Source organism: Gymnoscopelus braueri (genome assembly GCF_963280865.1).
Source record: "Gymnoscopelus braueri genome assembly, chromosome: 9".
Taxonomy (NCBI): Eukaryota; Metazoa; Chordata; class Actinopteri; order Myctophiformes; family Myctophidae; genus Gymnoscopelus; species Gymnoscopelus braueri.
In genome coordinates, this window is record NC_137610.1 from 26,982,106 (window position 1) to 27,002,259 (window position 20,154).

General features: G+C 41.2%; 1 protein-coding gene across 1 annotated transcript in view; it reads left to right on the forward strand.

Annotated features, from left to right (window-relative positions):
* Positions 1-941: 941 nt before the first annotated feature.
* The window catches only part of LOC308092409 (calcium-independent phospholipase A2-gamma-like), a 33,905-nt gene continuing 14,692 nt past the window's right edge, over positions 942-20,154 (forward strand). Inside the window, exons 1-8 of the mRNA XM_080438278.1 lie at positions 942-1,082; positions 1,934-3,449; positions 5,787-5,936; positions 7,047-7,198; positions 8,369-8,463; positions 10,788-10,959; positions 12,379-12,436; positions 13,574-13,768. Of these exons, the coding sequence (XP_080294404.1) occupies positions 2,028-3,449; positions 5,787-5,936; positions 7,047-7,198; positions 8,369-8,463; positions 10,788-10,959; positions 12,379-12,436; positions 13,574-13,768 (2,244 nt within the window). The 5' untranslated portion in view covers positions 942-1,082; positions 1,934-2,027. The remainder of the gene's footprint in view (positions 1,083-1,933; positions 3,450-5,786; positions 5,937-7,046; positions 7,199-8,368; positions 8,464-10,787; positions 10,960-12,378; positions 12,437-13,573; positions 13,769-20,154) is intronic.

The following is a 20,154-nucleotide window of genomic DNA, read 5'->3' on the forward strand; positions in this document are numbered from 1 at the left end:
ACTTTTACTTTTGGTACTTTAAGTACATTTTGATACCAACACTTTTGTACTTTTACTCAAGTACATTTTTAATACTTGTTGTACTTGTAATACTTAAAACTTGTACTTGTACTGTAACAGACCATTTCTACAATATGGTATTGATACTATTACTAAGTTTAAAAAAAATGGAGTACTTCTTCCATCACTGCTGTTATTTCATTCAAAACAGTCAAAAGGCCATTGAAATTCTGGGCGGTTGAGAATCCATTATAAGCCTCTGCCCGATGGCTCTGCCCTTAACCAATGAACACGTTCCATTCTTAGGGATGGGCGATAGACAACCAATTACAGGCCAGACCTAGCCATGGATTCCAGACGGTCATCTTTCATGACCGTCATGGATGAACTTAAACATAGTGTTTGCACTTTCTTTCCTTTTAACCTGTACATCTACATAATCATTCAAATTTCAAATATAAAGTACTTAATTTATGCCCACAAATGTTTCAATTATGTACGGGTTCTCAAAAGTACCTTTATATTCTGTAATTCTCAATAAAAAGCATTTTAATTTGATCGGTGGCTATTTTATCATAGAGTTATTATGTATTAGTGTGCAATACACCTTCCACCCAATAGGGTTACATGGATGAAAGCAATTGGTGAAAAAAAATAAGAAAATGGCCATTAATCGTATTAAAATGCTTTTTATTGAACAATACGAAAAATACGGGTACTTTTAAGGACCCGCATATTATTTTAACATCCATGGCCATGAGGTAAGCATTTTATATTTGAAATTTAAACAGTCATGTTGATGTACGGACCAAAAAGATAGTAAGTGCAAACACCAGGTTGAAGTTCATCCATGACCGTCGTGACAGACAGACCGATGATCACGTGGTCATTGTTTTCCTCTCACACACAACGTCACCACCACCATTCTGGAAAGAAACTGTCAACAAGATAACAACACACGTTAGTCTGTGTGGAATGTGAATGAACGCTCTATTTATACATTCATCATCACTATCTGAATGATATTTTAATGAATGGCAGAAAGGCTTATCTTCTTCGAAAAGCTCCCATGAAGAACACTGGTATGTTCATCATACTTCTATTTATTCCATTCGGGTTAGCATGGCTAGCTGACTGACTGATCTCTGAGTTAGCTAGCTTAATGCTGATGAATGTGAAGTGTAGTTACATAACAGTGATGGAAAATGTACTCGCATATTTTACTGAAGTACAAGTATCAATACTGCAATGTAGAAAATACTCTGTTACAAGGAAAAGTCCGGAATTCTAAATTTACTTGAGTAACAAAAGTAATTGGCATCAAAATATACTTAAAGTACCAAAAGTAGAAAGTACCCATTATGCAGAATGTACCATTTTCAAGTTTTCAAATGTATAAAATGTTTACAAATCTTTTGAAAATAATACTAATAATTGTAGTGTAACATTTGCCTCTGAGATGTAGTGGAGTAGAAGTAAAAGTACAGAAAATTGGAAATACTCCAGTAAAGTAAAAAATACCTGAACATTGTACTTAAAGTTCAAGGTTGAAGGTTGTACTTTAATGTTACATCTTGTGTACAGGTACATAAGAGTAAAACTTGTTTTGGTTTGGCTTCCTTCAGACAATGCAGCAGCATAGATGATGATAACAACAGAATAATGATACTTAAGTACAGTACTTGAGTACATGTAGTTAGTTACTTTACACCACTGGGTTACGTAACAGCTTATAGTTGCGTGTATATTTAATGTCAACCACAGTTTAAAAAAAAAGGGTTTACAAAGGAGAACAGCAAGTGAAGTTTAAACACGATGCTAGCTATCTCATCACATGTTTTCATTTTATCATCATAACATTTTGTAGTATTTTGTTTTCATTACCTTCTTTCACTCATGCTTGCATCATGTTTTTTTTTCTGTTGTTCACCAGCTTTATGAAAAGCAAGAGTGTGTAGATGTAATGTTACCTTGGATGGAATAATAATTCCTTGTGACACACGTGACCTCAAAGACCTAAAAAAGCAATGGCTTACAGAGGGGCTCCCGAGACCTGGGTGCTGAAAGTGAGCAGAGCCATCGACTTGTGGCACGCGCAAGCTCAGAGGCCGGCTTCATCGCTTCCATTGTCTCCTTTACGTGCCCCCCATTACAGGCTTTACGTGCGACAGCCTGCCATCCACGGGTTTGGCTATCTCAGGTGGAAGCACGTCCAGGGCCTGCGGAGTCGAGGACGGAAGGGCTGGCTCGGCAGAGCGAGTCAGGCGAGACAGCGGCTTGGACTGCACACCAGTGCCTTGTGTCTGAACACCTCGACCTCTCGTTGGTCCGCTGGTCTGAGTCAATACATGGCGCGCTTCAGGAACACGCTTGACACTGTCTCTAAGGCTGTTAGCGCTGCCGGCACACGAACAGAACTTTTCTCCAAAATCGCCAGACTCAAACCCAACGCTTCCCAACTGAGCAAAGAGATTGAGACCAGCCTTGAAGTTAAGCCAAAGGCTGAAGAGACCACAACCATACCTACTCTCAACCAACCTCCTCCCATTCCCACTGTTACAACAGCATGCACACCGACACCCACCTCAACTGTGTCTACTGCTCCTACTCCTCTTCCTGCTGCTACACCTGACGTCAAAACCACTACCTCTGTACCAAACTGTAATGCTGCCCAGGAAACTGCCACTGCTGCCCAGGCGACTGCCACTGCTGCCCAGGCGACTGCCACACCTGCAGCTCCGAACGTCCGCGAGCGAGGGGAGAAAAAGCTGAGGCGTGTTCATGCTTCCACTGTCAAAACAAAAGTTGCCGCAAAAGTGTTGGACGAGATTAAACCGTCATCGCCAAATGGAAGTGAGACCAACAACAAGGGAGCAACAATTTCCAAACCTGCCACCACACAACAGCTCTTCCACCCCAGCACCTTCTCAGCCAACCTGGATGAGACTTACAACTACCTGTCCCATCACATCAACGCATACTTCAGCAGCAGTACTACTAAGACTGATGAGAAGAAAGTGGACAACAACTACTTGTCCCATCAAATCGACGCATACTTCAGCAGCAGTACTAAGAAGACGGATGAGAAGAAAGTAGACAGTGGTGCCAAATCATCCATTTCCTCCCCGGGCCAACAAACTAGTGACCTCGTGCAAATGTCCAATACCTTGGCCTCAGAGCCTGCTGCTACGAGTGCCCCATCATCACATAAGAAGGGCATCGGTCACTACCTGTCCTACTCTGCTCCCTCTGTCCAGGCCTTTGTAGGGAGCTACATTGCTCCCTTGGTCCCCAAGTTCAGGGCAGCAGAGTCCAGACGTGCTGCTGTGAGTGTGGAGGAGAAGATGTCAGTGGTTGTACAAGAAAAACAGTCTGCCGAAGCCACGGTCAATAAGGAGCAAAAAGCTGCAGAGGAGAAAGCCAAGAGACTCCTCGTGCAAAGAGAAAAGGTATGTTGTCTGCCGTATGTTCTTCACATTAGGGCTGCACAATTAACCACATCAACCATAGCGTCCCTATTCTGGGCATGTTGAAAATAGCAGATCTACAAGCTCTCAATGCACCGGGTTGCAGCACGTTGTGAGAACGTAGATCTGCTGTTTTTGGCAAAGAGATTTTGTGTACAGTAGATGGAAAAAAAGAGGGGACCAAGTATTGACTCCCAGGGGCTCCAAGTAATCTACCATACTGTTTTTGGGTTTCACATAATTGTGCAATTGTGAAACTCAATGCAATTAATTTCTGCAATCAATTCATACGACGTCTTATATTTCGTCAGCTATTGCAGCTTGCCCTTTTCTCCTCATCATTATACACATACAGAACCTTGTACAAGCCATCTCCACATCCATCAGGCTCACAGAGGTACAATAAGATCACACAGAAGACATTTAACCTAAGATATGGCTCTGATAGGCACAATGAGTTACAAAGTCATGAAGATGATAAAAACATTTTCCACCGAATATTATTACAAAATTAAGCAAAATAATTGGGATTTATTTAAGCCACAAGCCACAAAAGTTCAGACATGTAACCATTTGTGAAATTAGTTCTGCTTTTGACCTTGCTAAAGGGTCTACCGAAATATAAACTAAGGGAAATGCATGTTGTTGGTTGTTGTTGGGTGTCTGCCTCTGTTCCATTCACTTAGCTTGTTTTGTCACTGTACTGATGCTGATAAAGATGCACACTTGTACAAGCAAAAAATGCGAGGAAGGTGAATATTGTAACACGATACCATAGGTCATGGTCATGGTTGTGACTGAGTACAGTCCAGTGTATACCATGGAAATATTCTCAGACTGACATGGGCTTGACATGTGATGTCTGACCATGACCATGTGACTCACTCTTTACTGTATGACGTGTGATGGTGTACTGATGCACTGGCTTGCGTGTTCATGGAATGTTTAACCAAAAATAACCCAGTTCCTAGAAAGTAACAGAGGTCGGCTTCAAACTGTTGATAAGATAATATTGCATGTACTTTGGCCACGTACAGTAGTATTCCATCTGGTAGGGAGATATGGACAACATTGTTGCTTTTATAGATAATTATTTATTTGAGAAACCTATTTCAGAAACACATAACTTTTATTTAACCAGGCAAGGCTAGATTAAGAACACATTTTTATTTACAACTGCGGGGGCTGGCAAAAGGCAAGGTCTCTTGAGGGAGAGGTATTAAAGGGGCTGAAAGAAATCAACATCCAGTTAAAGTGCGCACAAAACACATTACTGCACTGCAGAGCCGAAGAGACAACAATAAGGGCTAAAGCCTCAGTTATACTTAGTTGTGTGCCGGTGTCGTGCTCAGTAAATAGCAGATCTACAAGCTCACAGCGCATCACGAATGTGACGCGTTGTGAGCTTGTATATCTTTCTGCTATTTACGGCATGCAACACCAGCGTGCAACAAAGTATAAATCAGGCTTAACAGTCTGAAGGACAGCATTTGTCTTTCAGAATGTCCGTAACAGAGACTTTAAAAGCTCACTTAGCTGTTCGCACCAAGCACTATAACTATAAAGATGTAGTTCTAAATCGTTCTAAGTCAAGTGGATGGCAGAGTTCACACCACAACTATAAAGTAGACAATGGTGAACTATATCAGTGGTTCTCAACCTGTGGGTCGGGGTCTCCAAATGTTTTTTTGGGGGTCCACTCTCCTCTAAATGATTTGCTTAATGTTTTCTCACTCAACAGTAAACAAACCAACATACAGTATAAGTGTATATCTGCACAAGTGACAATTTAACAGCTTTTAAGACATTTTAAATTTTAATACCTAAAAAACATTTGGCTATTGCTTGAAATTGAAGTAAATGGTAAAATTAAAAATATTGAAGTAAATGGTCAAACATTGGCCAAATATTGCCTAAGAAAGAGGCGTTGCGAGGCATTGTGAGCTTGTAGATCAGCTATTCACAATATTTATCTGTGGAACCGAGTCAAACAAAAGTTAATGCCTCTGACAACTCCTACAATTCCAAGTGCTTGTCAGGGTGGTCCCCAGTTCAAATACTGTATGATTATTTTGGGGGGTCGTGGTCTGAAAAGTTTCAGAACCACTGAACTATATAGTTATCGTTATAGTGCTTGGTGTGTGAACGGCCCTAATGTGTCCAGTTTCAAAATAATTCTCGTAGGTCATTCCAGGCTCTGACTGCAGCAGAATGAAATGACAAACAAACCTACTAACCTAGTGTAGAGTTTAAAAAAAAGTTTAAAATAAAAAAGAGGCCCTAACTGATTTCTGTTATGTGGCATTTGATTCTTCTTAGATAATTGCCAGGGTGAGTGTGGACAATCGAACCCGGGCCCTGGTCCAATCTCTCCAGAGGGCCTCAGATGTAAGGGTTTACACCAAAAGAGTGGAGGACTTCAGTTACCACCTGATGGAGTTTCCAGAGACCCGTGGCGTGTCAGTCAAGGTGAACTTTTTATGTTAGGATATTTGGTCCTAACATAAACCCCTAGGCTGCCACAATTATTACATAATCAATCACCTAATCGCAATGCTTTTTTTGCATAATCGTCATAATCACTTCCATGTTGAAACATTTTCATATATTTTCAAACATTTTCGAAAATAGTGGAAATAGCAGATCTTGTGACGAGTTTTGAGCTTGTAGATCTACTATTTCCACTATGATTTATATAAAGTATAAAGTTATTAAATTATGTAAGTTAAAACGTTATTTGTCATATCTTCCCTATGCACCTTTAGTTTACAAAGCCTAAAAGCCAAACAGAAATGTAATTTTTATCCATAATGTTCCATTAATGGTCAACGACAGAAACGCCATTAAATCGGTAATCGCAATTATTTAATTGTCAAGTAAAATGTCATAATCATGACAACCCTAGGCTTTGGCAGTGCATCTGATGTTGTGTGGATTTAAGCTCAGCATGTCAGAAAATCCCCACGATTCAGTTTGACACCCCCTTGTGGTGTCAAACGGACACAGTTATAGTACATCATTTTGCTGTTGCCTTTTAAAACACATACATAATGATCATGTCGTTGCTAGCATGAATCAAGAACAGCTTTTGTTTGTGTGGAAGTTGTCCAATGCCAGCCTGAATTCCATTTTTTGTTGCGGCAACAACAACGGCTCACATGCTGCTATGTTGAGCTGCTTAATGTCACAGCCAGCCTGCTATATGCTGACTTTCCCTTTTAACGTTCATCTGCATTACAGATGCCCTTATGTGCAGTGGCTTGATTATCTCATTGAACTCATTGCATATTTTAATCAAATACTGCTTTCACTTGTCTGAGGGACTTAGATCAAAGCCTAACAGGTACTACATGGAGAGAATTTAAAGTAGGTCATTGTATGCACGGGCAAAGCACTAATTTGCAGTAGGAGCAATCATTTTCTCATTTGTACTGCTGACTTCCGCTGTGTGTGTGTGTGTGTGTGTGTGTGTGTGTGTGTGTGTGTGTGTGTGTGTGTGTGTGTGTGTGTGTGTGTGTGTGTGTGTGTGTGTGTGTGTGTGTGTGTGTGTGTGTGTGTGTGTGTGTGTGTGACATTCAGGAGAAAGTGATTCCGTGTCTGCTGCGTCTGAGACAGGCCAGTGACCCGGGTCTGAGGGCCGCGGTACGTGAGGCCCTCGCTCTGGTGGGACACAATAACCCTGTGAAAGGCCGGGGAGTACGGGTTCTGACCATAGATGGAGGAGGGTTAAGGTAGGGCTCAACTTTTCATGGGTTCTGCTCTGAAGTTCTCAATCACCACAACTGATTTTTCAGTCATTTGGATTCGACTGATTTCAGTCATTTGGATTCTATAGAAGTGGGGCATGTCTTCTATGGAAGCATGTCACGCACCGAAAATAGGCGACGTGTTGTAAGCTTGTAGATGGCCTATTTTTGGTTACTCGTTATTTTAAGATTAAAGAGTATTTGAAGTGTCCACTTCCAGAAAATTCTAATGATCTCAGATATTTCATAAAAGCAAAGGTTAAATCTGCAATTTCTTCAACTGGTGTAATGTATGACTGCCAAAACATCATAATTGTACACATTGTGCTAATTGTTTATGAAACACAGTGCTAGTGTGTGGTGGGCCCCTTTCACACTGGTTCTCAAATCACAGATTAGGCCTAAAAAACATTTTATTTTGCTTTAATCCATTAGAATTTAAGTGCACGATCAGATGGCCTAACTGTTTTGATCCAGCCTAGTAGGTCTGGGATGTCTTCTCTCTCATCTTAATATGATGATGTATTCATTCAAATAAGTTTTGGATTGCAGCGTTAATCATTGTTTATAACTTACTTGAGTTTATATTTGGTGGTATAAATCAGACTACTGAGGGGATTTCAATACACAATTCAATTCTGTACACAAGCTACCGTATATAGCCTGTGTGTGTGCTTTTGTTTGTATCTCTCATGGAGTTGTGAGTGTATTAATATCTTGAGATGTGATTGGGGGCGGCAGTGGCTCAGGAGGTAGAGCAGCCGTCTTGGAATCCGAAGGTTCCAGGTTTCGATTCCCAGCTCCTCCTCCTGACTGCTTGTCCAAGTGTCTTTGAGCAAGACACTTGAACCCCTAACTGCTCCCGATGAGCAGGTTGGTGCCTTCTGCCTTGCATGGTTTCCTCCGCCATCGGTGTGTGAATGGGTGAATGCAGACATGCAAAAGTGTCACTTTTCAGCTACAGTCACCTTTTTGAACCCAAATAGGGCAATTGTGTGACACCTGACCCGAAAGAAAACAACATGTTGTCACCTTTTTCACCTCGGGGCTGTTTGCATGCCATTGTGAAGTAAAGCGCTTTGGATAAAAGCACTATATAAATGCAATCCATTTACCATTGACCATTGTGAACTGTTGGTGTATTTTGTCTTTCAGAGGACTGGTTGCCCTTCAGGCTCTGCACAGACTGGAGTCCCTGACAGGAAAACGCGTTTACCAGCTGTTTGATTACATCTGTGGAGTCAGCACAGGTATGTTGTCCTCCTGCCCTACTTCTTTATGTAAAGTAAGAAATACTGTAAGTAGCCTTGGGAACCCGACGGGGTTGATGTGGCTCATTGGTTAGGAGTGTACAAAACATAAGTATACTGTATGTTGTGTACACCTAAGGGTTCCCAAAGTTTCCAGGCCGCGACCCCCCAAAATAATCCTATTTGGACTGGGGACCCCCCACCCTGACAAGCACTTTGTAGGAATTGTAGGAGTTGAGGCATTACAATTTGTTTGACTCGGTTCCACAGATAAATATTGTGAAAATAGCAGATGTAATGTGAGCTTGTAGATCGGCTATTTTCACAATCTTTGCCTATTTCTTATATTATTTGACAATTTGGCCAATGTTTGACCAGTTTTTATTGTATAGTTTGTTGATTACTTTTGATGCAGAAATTGTATTTTTTTATGCATTTAAAAGGTCTTACAGGTCCTTAAATTGTCGAATTATAATGCTGAGAGTGTACACTCCAGAGTTACAGACCTAAGTAAGTAAGTAAGTGTCCATTGAAATTAATTTCTACACTCTCAGAGTTAAATAAACAGACAGGATTTTTTTTTTAAATGTATAAACTATATTTAAAAACTGTACCAATCTCCCATTGACCCATTTAACACTGTGATCTTGTCTGGTCTCAATTGCCTCACTGACACACTAATCTGAATCTGGCTGGACCATTTAACAAAGCCAAGGCCATTATTATTTAGGCAGTGTTGTATTTTTAATCTTCAACAAATTCTTTATTCAGCCCATTTTCTTTCAGCTATTTGCGTCCTAAATGTTTTTACAGGCCGTGTAATATTTTGCGACCTGTGTGGATGTACTCGTGTCATGACACGATGGATTAAAGTTCTCAGTCACCACGACTGTTTTCAGTCATTTGGATTCTATAGAAGCCAGCATGTCTTCTATGGAAGCATGTTTCGCAGCTAGGGCTTGACCACACAAATGTTTTCAGTCGTGAGATTTGATTTAGCTTTAATCCATGCATGATACAAACAGCAGTTTGAAAAAATATATTTCTGAGTGAATTAATTGCGCACACACAAAAAGAAACGCCCCTGGTGTGCTGGACACGTTAATGTGGAAAGCCAGGGTTTTACAGTGAAGATATTTAGACTGGGGAATGTTAGTTAGGAATTCAGGGTTTATGTCTTGAAATTTGAGGTGTATGTCACTTTCTTCAACTATATTATCCTTACATACTGTAGTTTTATCTTTCAAGCATAGATGGATGCATTATTGTCCTTGCGGAAATTCATTTTGTACCAAGCAGCACGTATACAATTGATCCTTTTCTCATCAATATACAAAATCACCACTAGAGGGTACTGTGGATCACATTCAGTCTGTCTATGACCTTGCCATGCCTCAAAGCAATGCTTTCCCCCTGCAAAGCAGTGTCCTTAAATCAACACACAAAGTTCCTATTTGTCCCAAGCTGCTAGCCATTTCCTCCCTTCTGTGCCTCCCAGCAACTCTCTCTCACACTGTAATCCCTCGAGTTGGAGTCAGCGTTTGTGTGAGTGTGTTGCAATACCATGGTAATCTCCTTGCCAGATGAAATTATATTTGCAATATTCAAAACCCATCTGTGCCACATCTGGCTAGTGCAGGCCACCCAAATAATTCCCCTACCCCTCACCTTTGTTATCCCAAGTTCTCCATGTTCTACCATGCCAATGAGGTCAATGCCATGCCCTTATTTCTTTATTTAGACATGATGACAGTTTTTTAGTTTTTGAGGGGGGAAGTCACGTTGTGATGAAGTTGCTGAGAGAATTTGTGTCACAAAAGCTTTGCAAATAGTGTGATGTATATATTCTTTATTTTTCTCTTTAAAATGATGCCGTGGCTGTGTGTGCATGCATAATGTACACGGTAACACGGCAAACAGAACAGCAGTGCTCTGGCCATAGTGGCCACGATAATCACATCCACTGGCTGGGAATGGATGAGCCCGGTGTAATGATACCCTTAAGAGATAATCCATCAGGCAATTATCCCCCCATCAAGTCCCTGTCAGTAGACCTTAGGGCTTGACTAGCCGAGGGACGGATAGGAGGATGAGCTTTACATTGCTGCTGTGGTTCTTTGTCAGCAACTCCCATACCTTTTAATGGCGTTCACTGGAGACGTGCCGAATTTTCTGGACTTCCTGTTGACAAGGGCGTGTTTAAAAGGCTTCTTATTGTCTCTCAATCATTTGTGTCTGTGTTTACGTGGGTAATTGCATGTGTATCTATGTGTGTGTGTGTCTGCCTCAGTACACATTTATAAACGTGTGTTTTATGTCCACAGGAGCAATTCTAGGCTTCATGCTGGGTGTATTCCAATACCCCCTCAGTGAATGTGACGATCTGTACAGGAGGCTGGGCTCAGACGTCTTCAAGCAGAACGTCATCGTCGGCACAGTGAAGATGGGCTGGAGCCACGCCTTCTATGACAGCGAGGCCTGGGAGAAAATCCTCAAGTCAGTTCCACTGTCGCACTGTGTTATTATAATGTCATAACATCGTCAAATCAGTTCCACTGTTACACTGTGGACATGGGAAGAGCATGCTGTCATGCATCATCATGTACTGGAAGGCAGATTTACGAAAACACAAAAGGATAGCATTTCTTCTTTTGTTTTTGCACTTGACTTTTATTTCCATTTTCATACATTCTGTTATCACATTCTATGGACATACGTACATTCAACAGCATCAGACACACAGAAAACTTCCGAAGGCATCACAGACACAGGCAACCAAAAATCATTATTCTAACATCACCAATCGTCCATACATGACCTTCAGGACACTCCGGCCAATAGCGCAGGGAGGACAGGAAACCAGGCCGTTCAATAAACTCCCGTCCAACGACATTAAGGGGGGACCGCATCCCCAATCAGTCTGGGCAACTGCAGTATTGCCGGTGTCCATCTGATATTGAAATCCTCTGTCCTCATACTGTATGTAGTCTAGCTGTAATGCTTTCCATCAGATATATGCTTATTAGACTCTCCCTCCATTGCTGGATAAAAGGATAGCATTTCTGATTGAGATTAATGTTCAACCCTTATTATTAGGACTGGGCTATTTGGGCAAATTCAAATATCACAATATTTCAGACCAAATACCTCAATATTGATATTGTGGGATGACTATTGGTGCTTTCACAAAATATTTACACATTCAGATTTTTGATAATTAATCATCAGTATTGCCTATATTATAGCTAAGTGTGTAAAGGAAAATTGTAGGGTGACCCGATAGCCGCGTGGTTTGGGAACGTACCACATAGGCTCAAGTACCTGGTTCTATTCCCTGTCAGGCTGGAAAATTGCTGCATGCCACTCCCCTACTCTCTCTCCCTGTTACTTGTTTCTCTCCACTGTAACTGTCAGATAAATTTGCCTGAGGGGGCCAAGGCAAATAGAACAGACAGGTATGTTTCGAAAATTACATCACATTACTGTAATGCAGCCTTAAACCTAATAAGAACTGAGGCCGATTTTACAAATGCCTTCTAAATCAGTAGTTCTCACAAGATTTTTAAAATAATTTAGAGAAAATAGCAGATGCACAAGCTCGCAGCGCGGCATGAAGCTTGTATATCTGCTATTTTTGAATAGCCAACCTAAAATCTAAAATGACACAGATGCTTTCCCGGTTTTAATGGGTTAAAACCAGGAAAAGATGCCATGTCACAATATCACGATATCCATCATTTCAGACAATCTCACAGTATCAATATAATATTGATATATTGCCCAGCCCTACACAGTACAATACACGTGTTAGGAGCGTTAGGAATAGCTTGCAGACAAAAGGAAAGCATAAAGCAAAGAAAACGTAAACCAAAGTACACCATGCCGTATAACATCGCCCTTTCATCTCCTCCACAGAGAGAGGATGGGCGCTGATCTCATGGTGGAAACTTCAAGAGACCCCAACTGCCCAAAAGTGAGCATCAGAAGATGTTCTGTCTCTCGCCGCTACCTGTTGTCTCTTGGTGTAGCACGTCCCAGTCAGCCTGTATCCCAGAACGTCTATAATGAGGTTACAGAGAAAGCCCGCCGGCTCTGTCTCTGTCTGATTATACCACCCCTTGCTATTCCACTGCAGGTCTTGGATGTGCACGGAAGGGAAAATGCACTGTAATGCTTAATTTATGCTCTGTGGTAGGACGGCGTGATGTGCCGAAAATAGCAGATTTACAAGCTCACAAGGCGTCGCAGATGCGACGCCTTTTGAGCTTGAGAGTGTAGATTTGCTATTTTTGGCGCGTGGCACGGCCGTTTGACAAAGTAAAAAAAAAAAACAGGCTTCAGCCAGCCTGGCTGCAGAGCAAAATGAGTTGAACTGGTAGGATTAGACTTGATCTTCTGGTGATATCTAAATTGATTGCCAAGCCAATCACTGTGTTCTTTCTTTCCTGTGGTATATTTTATTGGTGTCGATGCTGGAAGAGTAGAATAAAGCAATAATCCCCAAGAGGCCGTGGTTTAAATTGATGTTAGAACAGCTCAGGGGCATTGTTACATGTTACGGGCCCTGCCCGTTCTAAAATCACTGCAGACCACCTCTTATTATTGCTTATTGCTTTTAGGAAACAGTTAATATGTCAAACATGGAATCTTAGATATATCCCATATACACACAAAGAAGAAAATCGCACATTTTGAAGCAATTTGTTTGCTGCTGTAATACTGATCACAGTGGTATGTGAGCATTTTACGATGGCTTCGAACACTGCTCAGCCAATCATAATCAAGGACCGGAACTATTCATTTTATAATATCATCTCTATGGGGGGACGCTGTACATTTCACTTTTGTTATATTTCATCATTAAAAAAAAAGAAGTTTAATTATGTAATGTACATTATATATGCCACAGCTCTCAGTATGTTACATCAGCAGAGGATGAAGCCTAAGCCCAGGCTTATATCATATTCCCTTCGATCTTTAACCCTCATCCGTCCAATTGCAGGCTTGCATAACCTGCATTTTACACCACGACGTACAGTACTTGTGTGAAATCATGCTGCTACAGTACGTGTGCTATAACGTCAGACGATGATGTGTTGCCGTCCTGCAGGTGGCAGCCGTGAGCACCATAGTGAACCGGGGCACTCCACTGAAGGCCTACGTGTTCAGGAACTACAACCTCCTGCCAGGGGTGCGCTCCCACTATCTGGGAGGCTGCCAGCACCAGCTGTGGCAGGCTCTCCGCGCCTCCTCGGCCGCCCCCGGATACTTCCAGGAGTTCACCTTGGGGAACGACCTCCACCAGGTCAGAGAATCTCATTTGTGGAAAAAACAGAGGCTTTGATTGTTTACACACAAACAGAGCCGGGGTTGTGCAATAATTACTGAGGCCGTCTGTGTCTCATCAGTGGTTTGCCCATCATCATCTCGTAGGAGAGCATGGATAGCCTAAGGCAGGCGTTTTCTATGTCCGGGACAGTGGTCAGAGTGCCCCCGCCCCCCCACCCTTCCTTGCAATGACATTACTGTTAGGCTGCTTTATTTGCTAGTAAGGACAGTCTCTATTTACTAATATGTAAAGAGAAACCGAATGTGTATTTTACATGACAAAGTGTTATAAAAGCATGCAGGAAGCTACTATTCAGCAACATCAGTCTAAAAACATAATCTTACTGAAATGCAGATAACGGTTAATGGCACTCAGAGCCACCGGATTGATAAACAACGTGTGGGGGGGGACATTAATGGTGGGCGTGGCCAGACCAGATCGTGACGTCACAACGTTCACATTCAAGTCTATGGTTATGTTACACACTTCCTTTGAAGTTAAATTAACTAAGCACTTAAATATGTTGTTAGTTGACAGTTATAAGTTGCTCTGATGAAGACCAAGAATGCCTATAGATTGTAATTGTAATTTTTCTGAGTGTGAAGGGAAGATTAAGTTGACTGGTTAGAAAGAACTCCATGAAACATTGCATTTGTTTATAAAATAGAGCTTGAGGAGAGAGCTACTTCAGTAGTGCGGAGTTAAAAAGAAATGGAGATTTTGCAGTTGATGGAGTTATAAAGATGCCTTGATTTGTTTGCTCCAGGATTTATTTGCTCGTGACAGAGAGACGGTGCTCAGAGCGGCCTATACACAAAATGTGTAGGCTAGGTATCCAGACTGATTCGTCTGGATCCCCCCCCCCCCCTCCATGCCATGATGTCACTAATTTTGAGTCTTGTTTCAGCTGCCTCTATGCTTGAAAGGCCTATCTGTGCCAGCCCGTTTCTGACACAGAAAGACAGAATAGAAGGAGAGTCTGGGGGCCGCTGAGTTTTCTTCCTCATGAACAGACAATGCACCACTTTAAACTGATAAAGATTCAAGTAAAAGGGACGAGTTGTACCATTGCCATGTTTCAGTTTACACACTCATTCATGCATGCACGCCGTTTACAAATGAGTGAGCCCCATGCAGAGCACGCAGCAAGAGCACAATATAAATGGAAGCCAAAAGTAAGAGGTAATAAAGAAAGATGCAGAGCTAGCCAAATGTATGAAGGATCAAGATTGATTGAGTGAATACTTCATTTGTCAGAAACGTAAACAGCACGTGGTACAGTCGGATATTTAGGCTAAAAGGATAACGCAAAAAAGTCCTGGGGACTTGTTTCCATTGTGGTCCTATGTAATTCAATTCATCAACATGGCATAACAAAATAACACAATAATACATGTCATCAACAAATACAAAACACTATATGTACAAAGAAAGACGGTGGCAGTGAATGACACCTCCTTTTGATGGGAATTTGCATTTACCTCCCCTTGTGGTCTCCTGATATTGATGTTTCAGGCCAGTTTCGAAAGAAACCAGTGATTCACATCTTTTAATGGATTTTGTCTGGGCATTCTACATTTTGGTGGCAGAGTAGTAGAATGAGAATTTTCCCATGTTTGTTCTACATTTTGGTAGTACCAGATCATGGTCGCTCCCTCTAGTGTTGTGGCTGTGGGTGTCACTCACTTTGGTGAAGTAGTTAGTCAGGTATGAGGGTATTGAGGGCACTGTACCTTTGACTGTCTTAAATACCAATCCCATTTTTATTTGCATAACCCTGTCTTCTACCCTGAGCCATCCCAGACTAGCAAAGTGTGTTGGAATTAGGTGCGTCATGGGCTTTAGGCTGAGAAGTAGTCAAATCAGTTTGTTTTGGTAGGTCTGGAGCTTAGTTTTTATTGACAAGATGACTGGAGACACTGCTGAAGGACTCGTCCTAGGACGACCTAGAGAGAGCAGAGACGCAGTGCTGGATGTACAGTAGGCAAACTACCGGTAATATACATAGATATTGTAATTACAAATGTCACAACAAATAATTATTGTGTGAATCTGTGGGCATAATTAACTTCATGTTGTTCATCCTGGTGAACAACTGGTGTCCCTTTCACCTCATAACCGTAACTGTCCCTTTCACCTCATGGCAATTCAATTTAATTCAATTCAAAGGAGCTTTATTGGCATGAGAAAACCTACGTTTATATTGCCAAAGCAAAAGTGAACAAAACAATCAAACAATCATGTCTCTCCACGCAATGCTCTGGCACTCCACCAGGGGGGTGCGCCTCACACTTTGAAAGCCCCTGGTCTCTAAATGATGTGCAAGTTGGTATTGTGGCAGGACAAGTCACAATCCTACTGTTAAGGCTGCATTTTAAAAAAAATCAGAACTTTTTAGATTGTTCTGGACGAATGACATGAACAATGAATGCCTCTATCTATACAATTGTGGAAATGTGTGTAAATTATCTTCTGAAAGCACTGACAATCATCCCCAAAATATTGTCACATTGTCGATGATGAGATATTTGGTTAAATATAGCGGTATTTGATTTAGTCAGTATGACCCAGCAGTTACTGTTGAGGCGGTTTGTGTGGCCTGCCCTGAAGTGGAAAAACATTCTCATATGTCAATAGGAGAGAGCTATATTTCCTCCCAGTCAGCGTTAATTTCCAGGCAGTAGCATGAGTGAAGTGATGGAGTAAATCAGAGTGAGTCAGAGTGACTGCACTTTACTCCATCACCATTTAACAGGTATGCATTAGCCAACACACAATAATAACACACCCCCTCCACCATTTTTACAATTTTTACCTGAAAACCTGACAGCATTGCATGTTAAGGGGCTCAGTCATTTGCAAAGGAAGCCATCTGACACATGCAAGAGATGAAGTCGTTTCACTCATGCTTCAGGATTCAATGCGTGTAGCCTGGCTTTGACTCCTCGTGTCAAGCTGTCAGTATCTCCTTGATTTGATATGGCAAACACATATGTAGAGTATGCAACGGCGCAACCTGAAAGAATCAACGTGAACACTTCACGGAACACACACACACACACACACACACACACACACACACACACACACACACACACACACACACACACACACACACACACACACAGATAAATGGCTGTCTTTGCATCAAACAGAGTCCCACTCCCATCACGCCTGTGCTCTCCCACACTCTTTAATTGGTAGCAGGGTACGGTGTGTTGGTGAATGGGAAGCGCACGTGAGCAGGAGGGTAAAGAATGAAAGAGACTGGCTGATCAAAACCCATCTGCGGTGGGAGGTTTCCCCAGGTCTCATGATCCTACTCTGAGATGCATGCGCTAGTCCAACACAGCGAGCGCTGCTTCTCTCATCAAACATCGCAACCTGACTGACTGACTGCTACAGTTATATCTGTCTGTCACCCTCAAGAAAGAAAAGACAATCTAATTATGAATCTGTATTTCAAAGCTCTATGTGCTAGTAGCCACAAGCAGGGAACCCTGATACCAGGGAAATGTGGAACACCATCAGTCAGTTGTAAAATATAAAGTATGTGGATTCCGTTAAGATAACATTTTTACATATAGCTGTGAATAGTTGTGCATGGGGCATTATTAAGCATCGGTATTCTATTATGAGCATATTGTAAGAATTTTATAAGCTTCATAACGAATCATAAAATGTCTTAATATTTTATTACATATTACGAGTCCAGTATGATCGTGCCACAAGACCATTTTAATTAATTAATTAATTATTACTATTTTTATTTTTCATAACGAACATAACAAACCATCCAAATCAAAAGCACTTGCAGCTCATTGAAGTCGAGTTACCACATTTTTAGCCATAATGTGACACATGGAAATGTGTTAATCCCGTTGGGATTAATATGCAGTAATTTGTCACACATGTTGGGAATAATATAGAAATGTTGGTGAATAGAATTTGGGTCACTGTTTTCTTGGTTCTGTTTCCATATGGAAGTGGGTAAGAGTCTTTTTTTTTTTTTTTTTTTTTTTATAAATACTAAGCGACTTAAAAGATCAGTGTAAATTTCATGAACCCTAGTCAACAAACTACCCGGTAAATGGTCACGCAATTGAAATTAAGTTACCTAAATGCTACCTAAATGTTAAAACTCTTAGCATTTGTGGTCAAGCAAACAGTACAGTATACAGCATGTCTATCTAAATAACACATGTGAACAAGTAACAAACATGCTGTACATCTGCATAGTATAACTACAATACAATCTTGTACAGCTTGAGAGCCAAGGATGGAGAATGGTCTTCTAGGACGTCTGAAGTGATGGACAGGGTGTCGTAGGGAAGGGAGGGACAGACTGGGTTAGCTGATCTAACTGGGCAGGAAGGGGTGTAGGGCTGGATCATGTCCTGAAGGTAAGGGGGGTGCCTTGATGGCCTTGTAGGTCATCTCCAGGAAGCCAGTGAAGGGAGCTCAGAAGAGGGAAAACATGAAAATGTAGACAGTTTCCAGCTGGACAGACTCCTTGTTGAGGAAGGATCTGATCCTCCAGATGTTGTATAGTGCAAACCTACAGAATCAAGTGATCACTGCAGTGTGATGCCTTGAAGGACAGCTGAATGTCTAGGTAGGACCACTAACATAGTCTTGGCAGTTGGAACAGGAGCCACCAACACCAGGGTGTTGTTGATCGAAATGGGAAGATCCTGCAGGGGGCAGGACTTTCCAGGGAGGAAGAGAACCTCAGGCTTGTCTGCATTGAGCTTGAGGTGGTGGGAAGACATCCCCTGTTACATATCGTCACCTTGCTAAACTAATGGCCTAAGTCATTTTTTGAGGAAAATGATATTTTTGCCTAAGTCAGCTCTTCATGACACTGGCCACCTCTGGTAAAATCGCCTATCTCCTAATTGAAAAGGATCATGCTATTCCCTCCCCTTTTAGTATAATGGCCTAACTCCCTAGCCAAAATAGACATTTTTTTGGGCCTCAGTCACATGGTTTTGTGACTGCCAAAAAAATGCCTAATTATTTGGCCTTAGTCAGATTTAATCCTATTTAAACCTATTTAAATCTCTTATGTTACATAACTGACAGACAGTGTTATTTTTATTTTAATAGACATAATTTGTTATAAACGTTTGGGTGAAATGATTAAGAAATATCTTATAGTTTTGTTTTGGATCAGTTTTTTATTTCTCCTGAAAAACTTTTAAAAAATGACTTGGGCCATTAGTTTAGCAAGGTGACGATATGATGACATGAATGTCACCAGACATGTCAAGAATGTTTAGTTACTGCTAAGTAAAGGGGTATTTCACTTTAAACACTTCCTGGGGTCATTTTAATGTCTACTCTGGCTTTTGTGTGCACCCCAGACTTATTTTATCAGACACGCCCACTTCCTAGAATACATAAACCCATTGTAACTTCAAACTCCATTGTAGCCATGTTAGATTCATTGAAAAAACTGGTGGCTGAAATTGTCCTTCTAATGCATGAGAGGTCAGTGTTTTTTCAATTACTTTTTCCATTTATAAAAAAAAGGAAGTGAAAAAGTACTGAAAAGAACACAGCCCCCTCACGTGTTAGAAGGACATTATCAGTCACCAGAACCAAGGATGTGTGTTTTCAATTAATCTAACGGTTAAACTTGAGTTTGAAGTTACAATGGATTGGGGCTTGTCTGATAAAATGAATATCAAATATCTAATCTGTAAATAATGAATCAAGCAACTTTGAAATACCCTTTTAACCACTAGTTGACAATTATCCCCCAGAGTCTACTGTATACTTGCTTCATTCCTTTCATGGGTTCATGTTGTTTAAGTTGACATATTTGTGTTACATAATGTTACAGTATCATGACACACTATAATAACTCATTTTATATCACTTTACTTTAGTTTAAATTATGTATTTTGCCATACTAGCAGGGCATTTTCCTGATTCACTTGACCAATTTACATACTCAGTGATGTGATGAGTTAATGTATTACTTATGAAGCGCTATTCTACACTTATAATAACTACAATAATATTAGAAACAACCTCTTAACGGAATTCTGGATTCAAAATATGATTATAATGGGTTTTGGTTTGGTTTTCTTGACAAGTGTCTGTCGAGTCGACATCATCAACTGTCAAAAATAACTGTTTTTCGACACTGTTGACAGACTGTTGTCCTATATTAAAATGGCCTTGGTCGGCGGCAGATGGCGGACATCACAATCGTAACATGCCCATATATTGAGACTGGTGGACGGTGGGTGTCACAAACGTAACATGCACCGATCAGTGGTGTGATGTAGATGTGAGGGCCGCATAGTATGGCTTCCCTGTGGATCTCTGATGTTGATGACTTGTTATTGGTG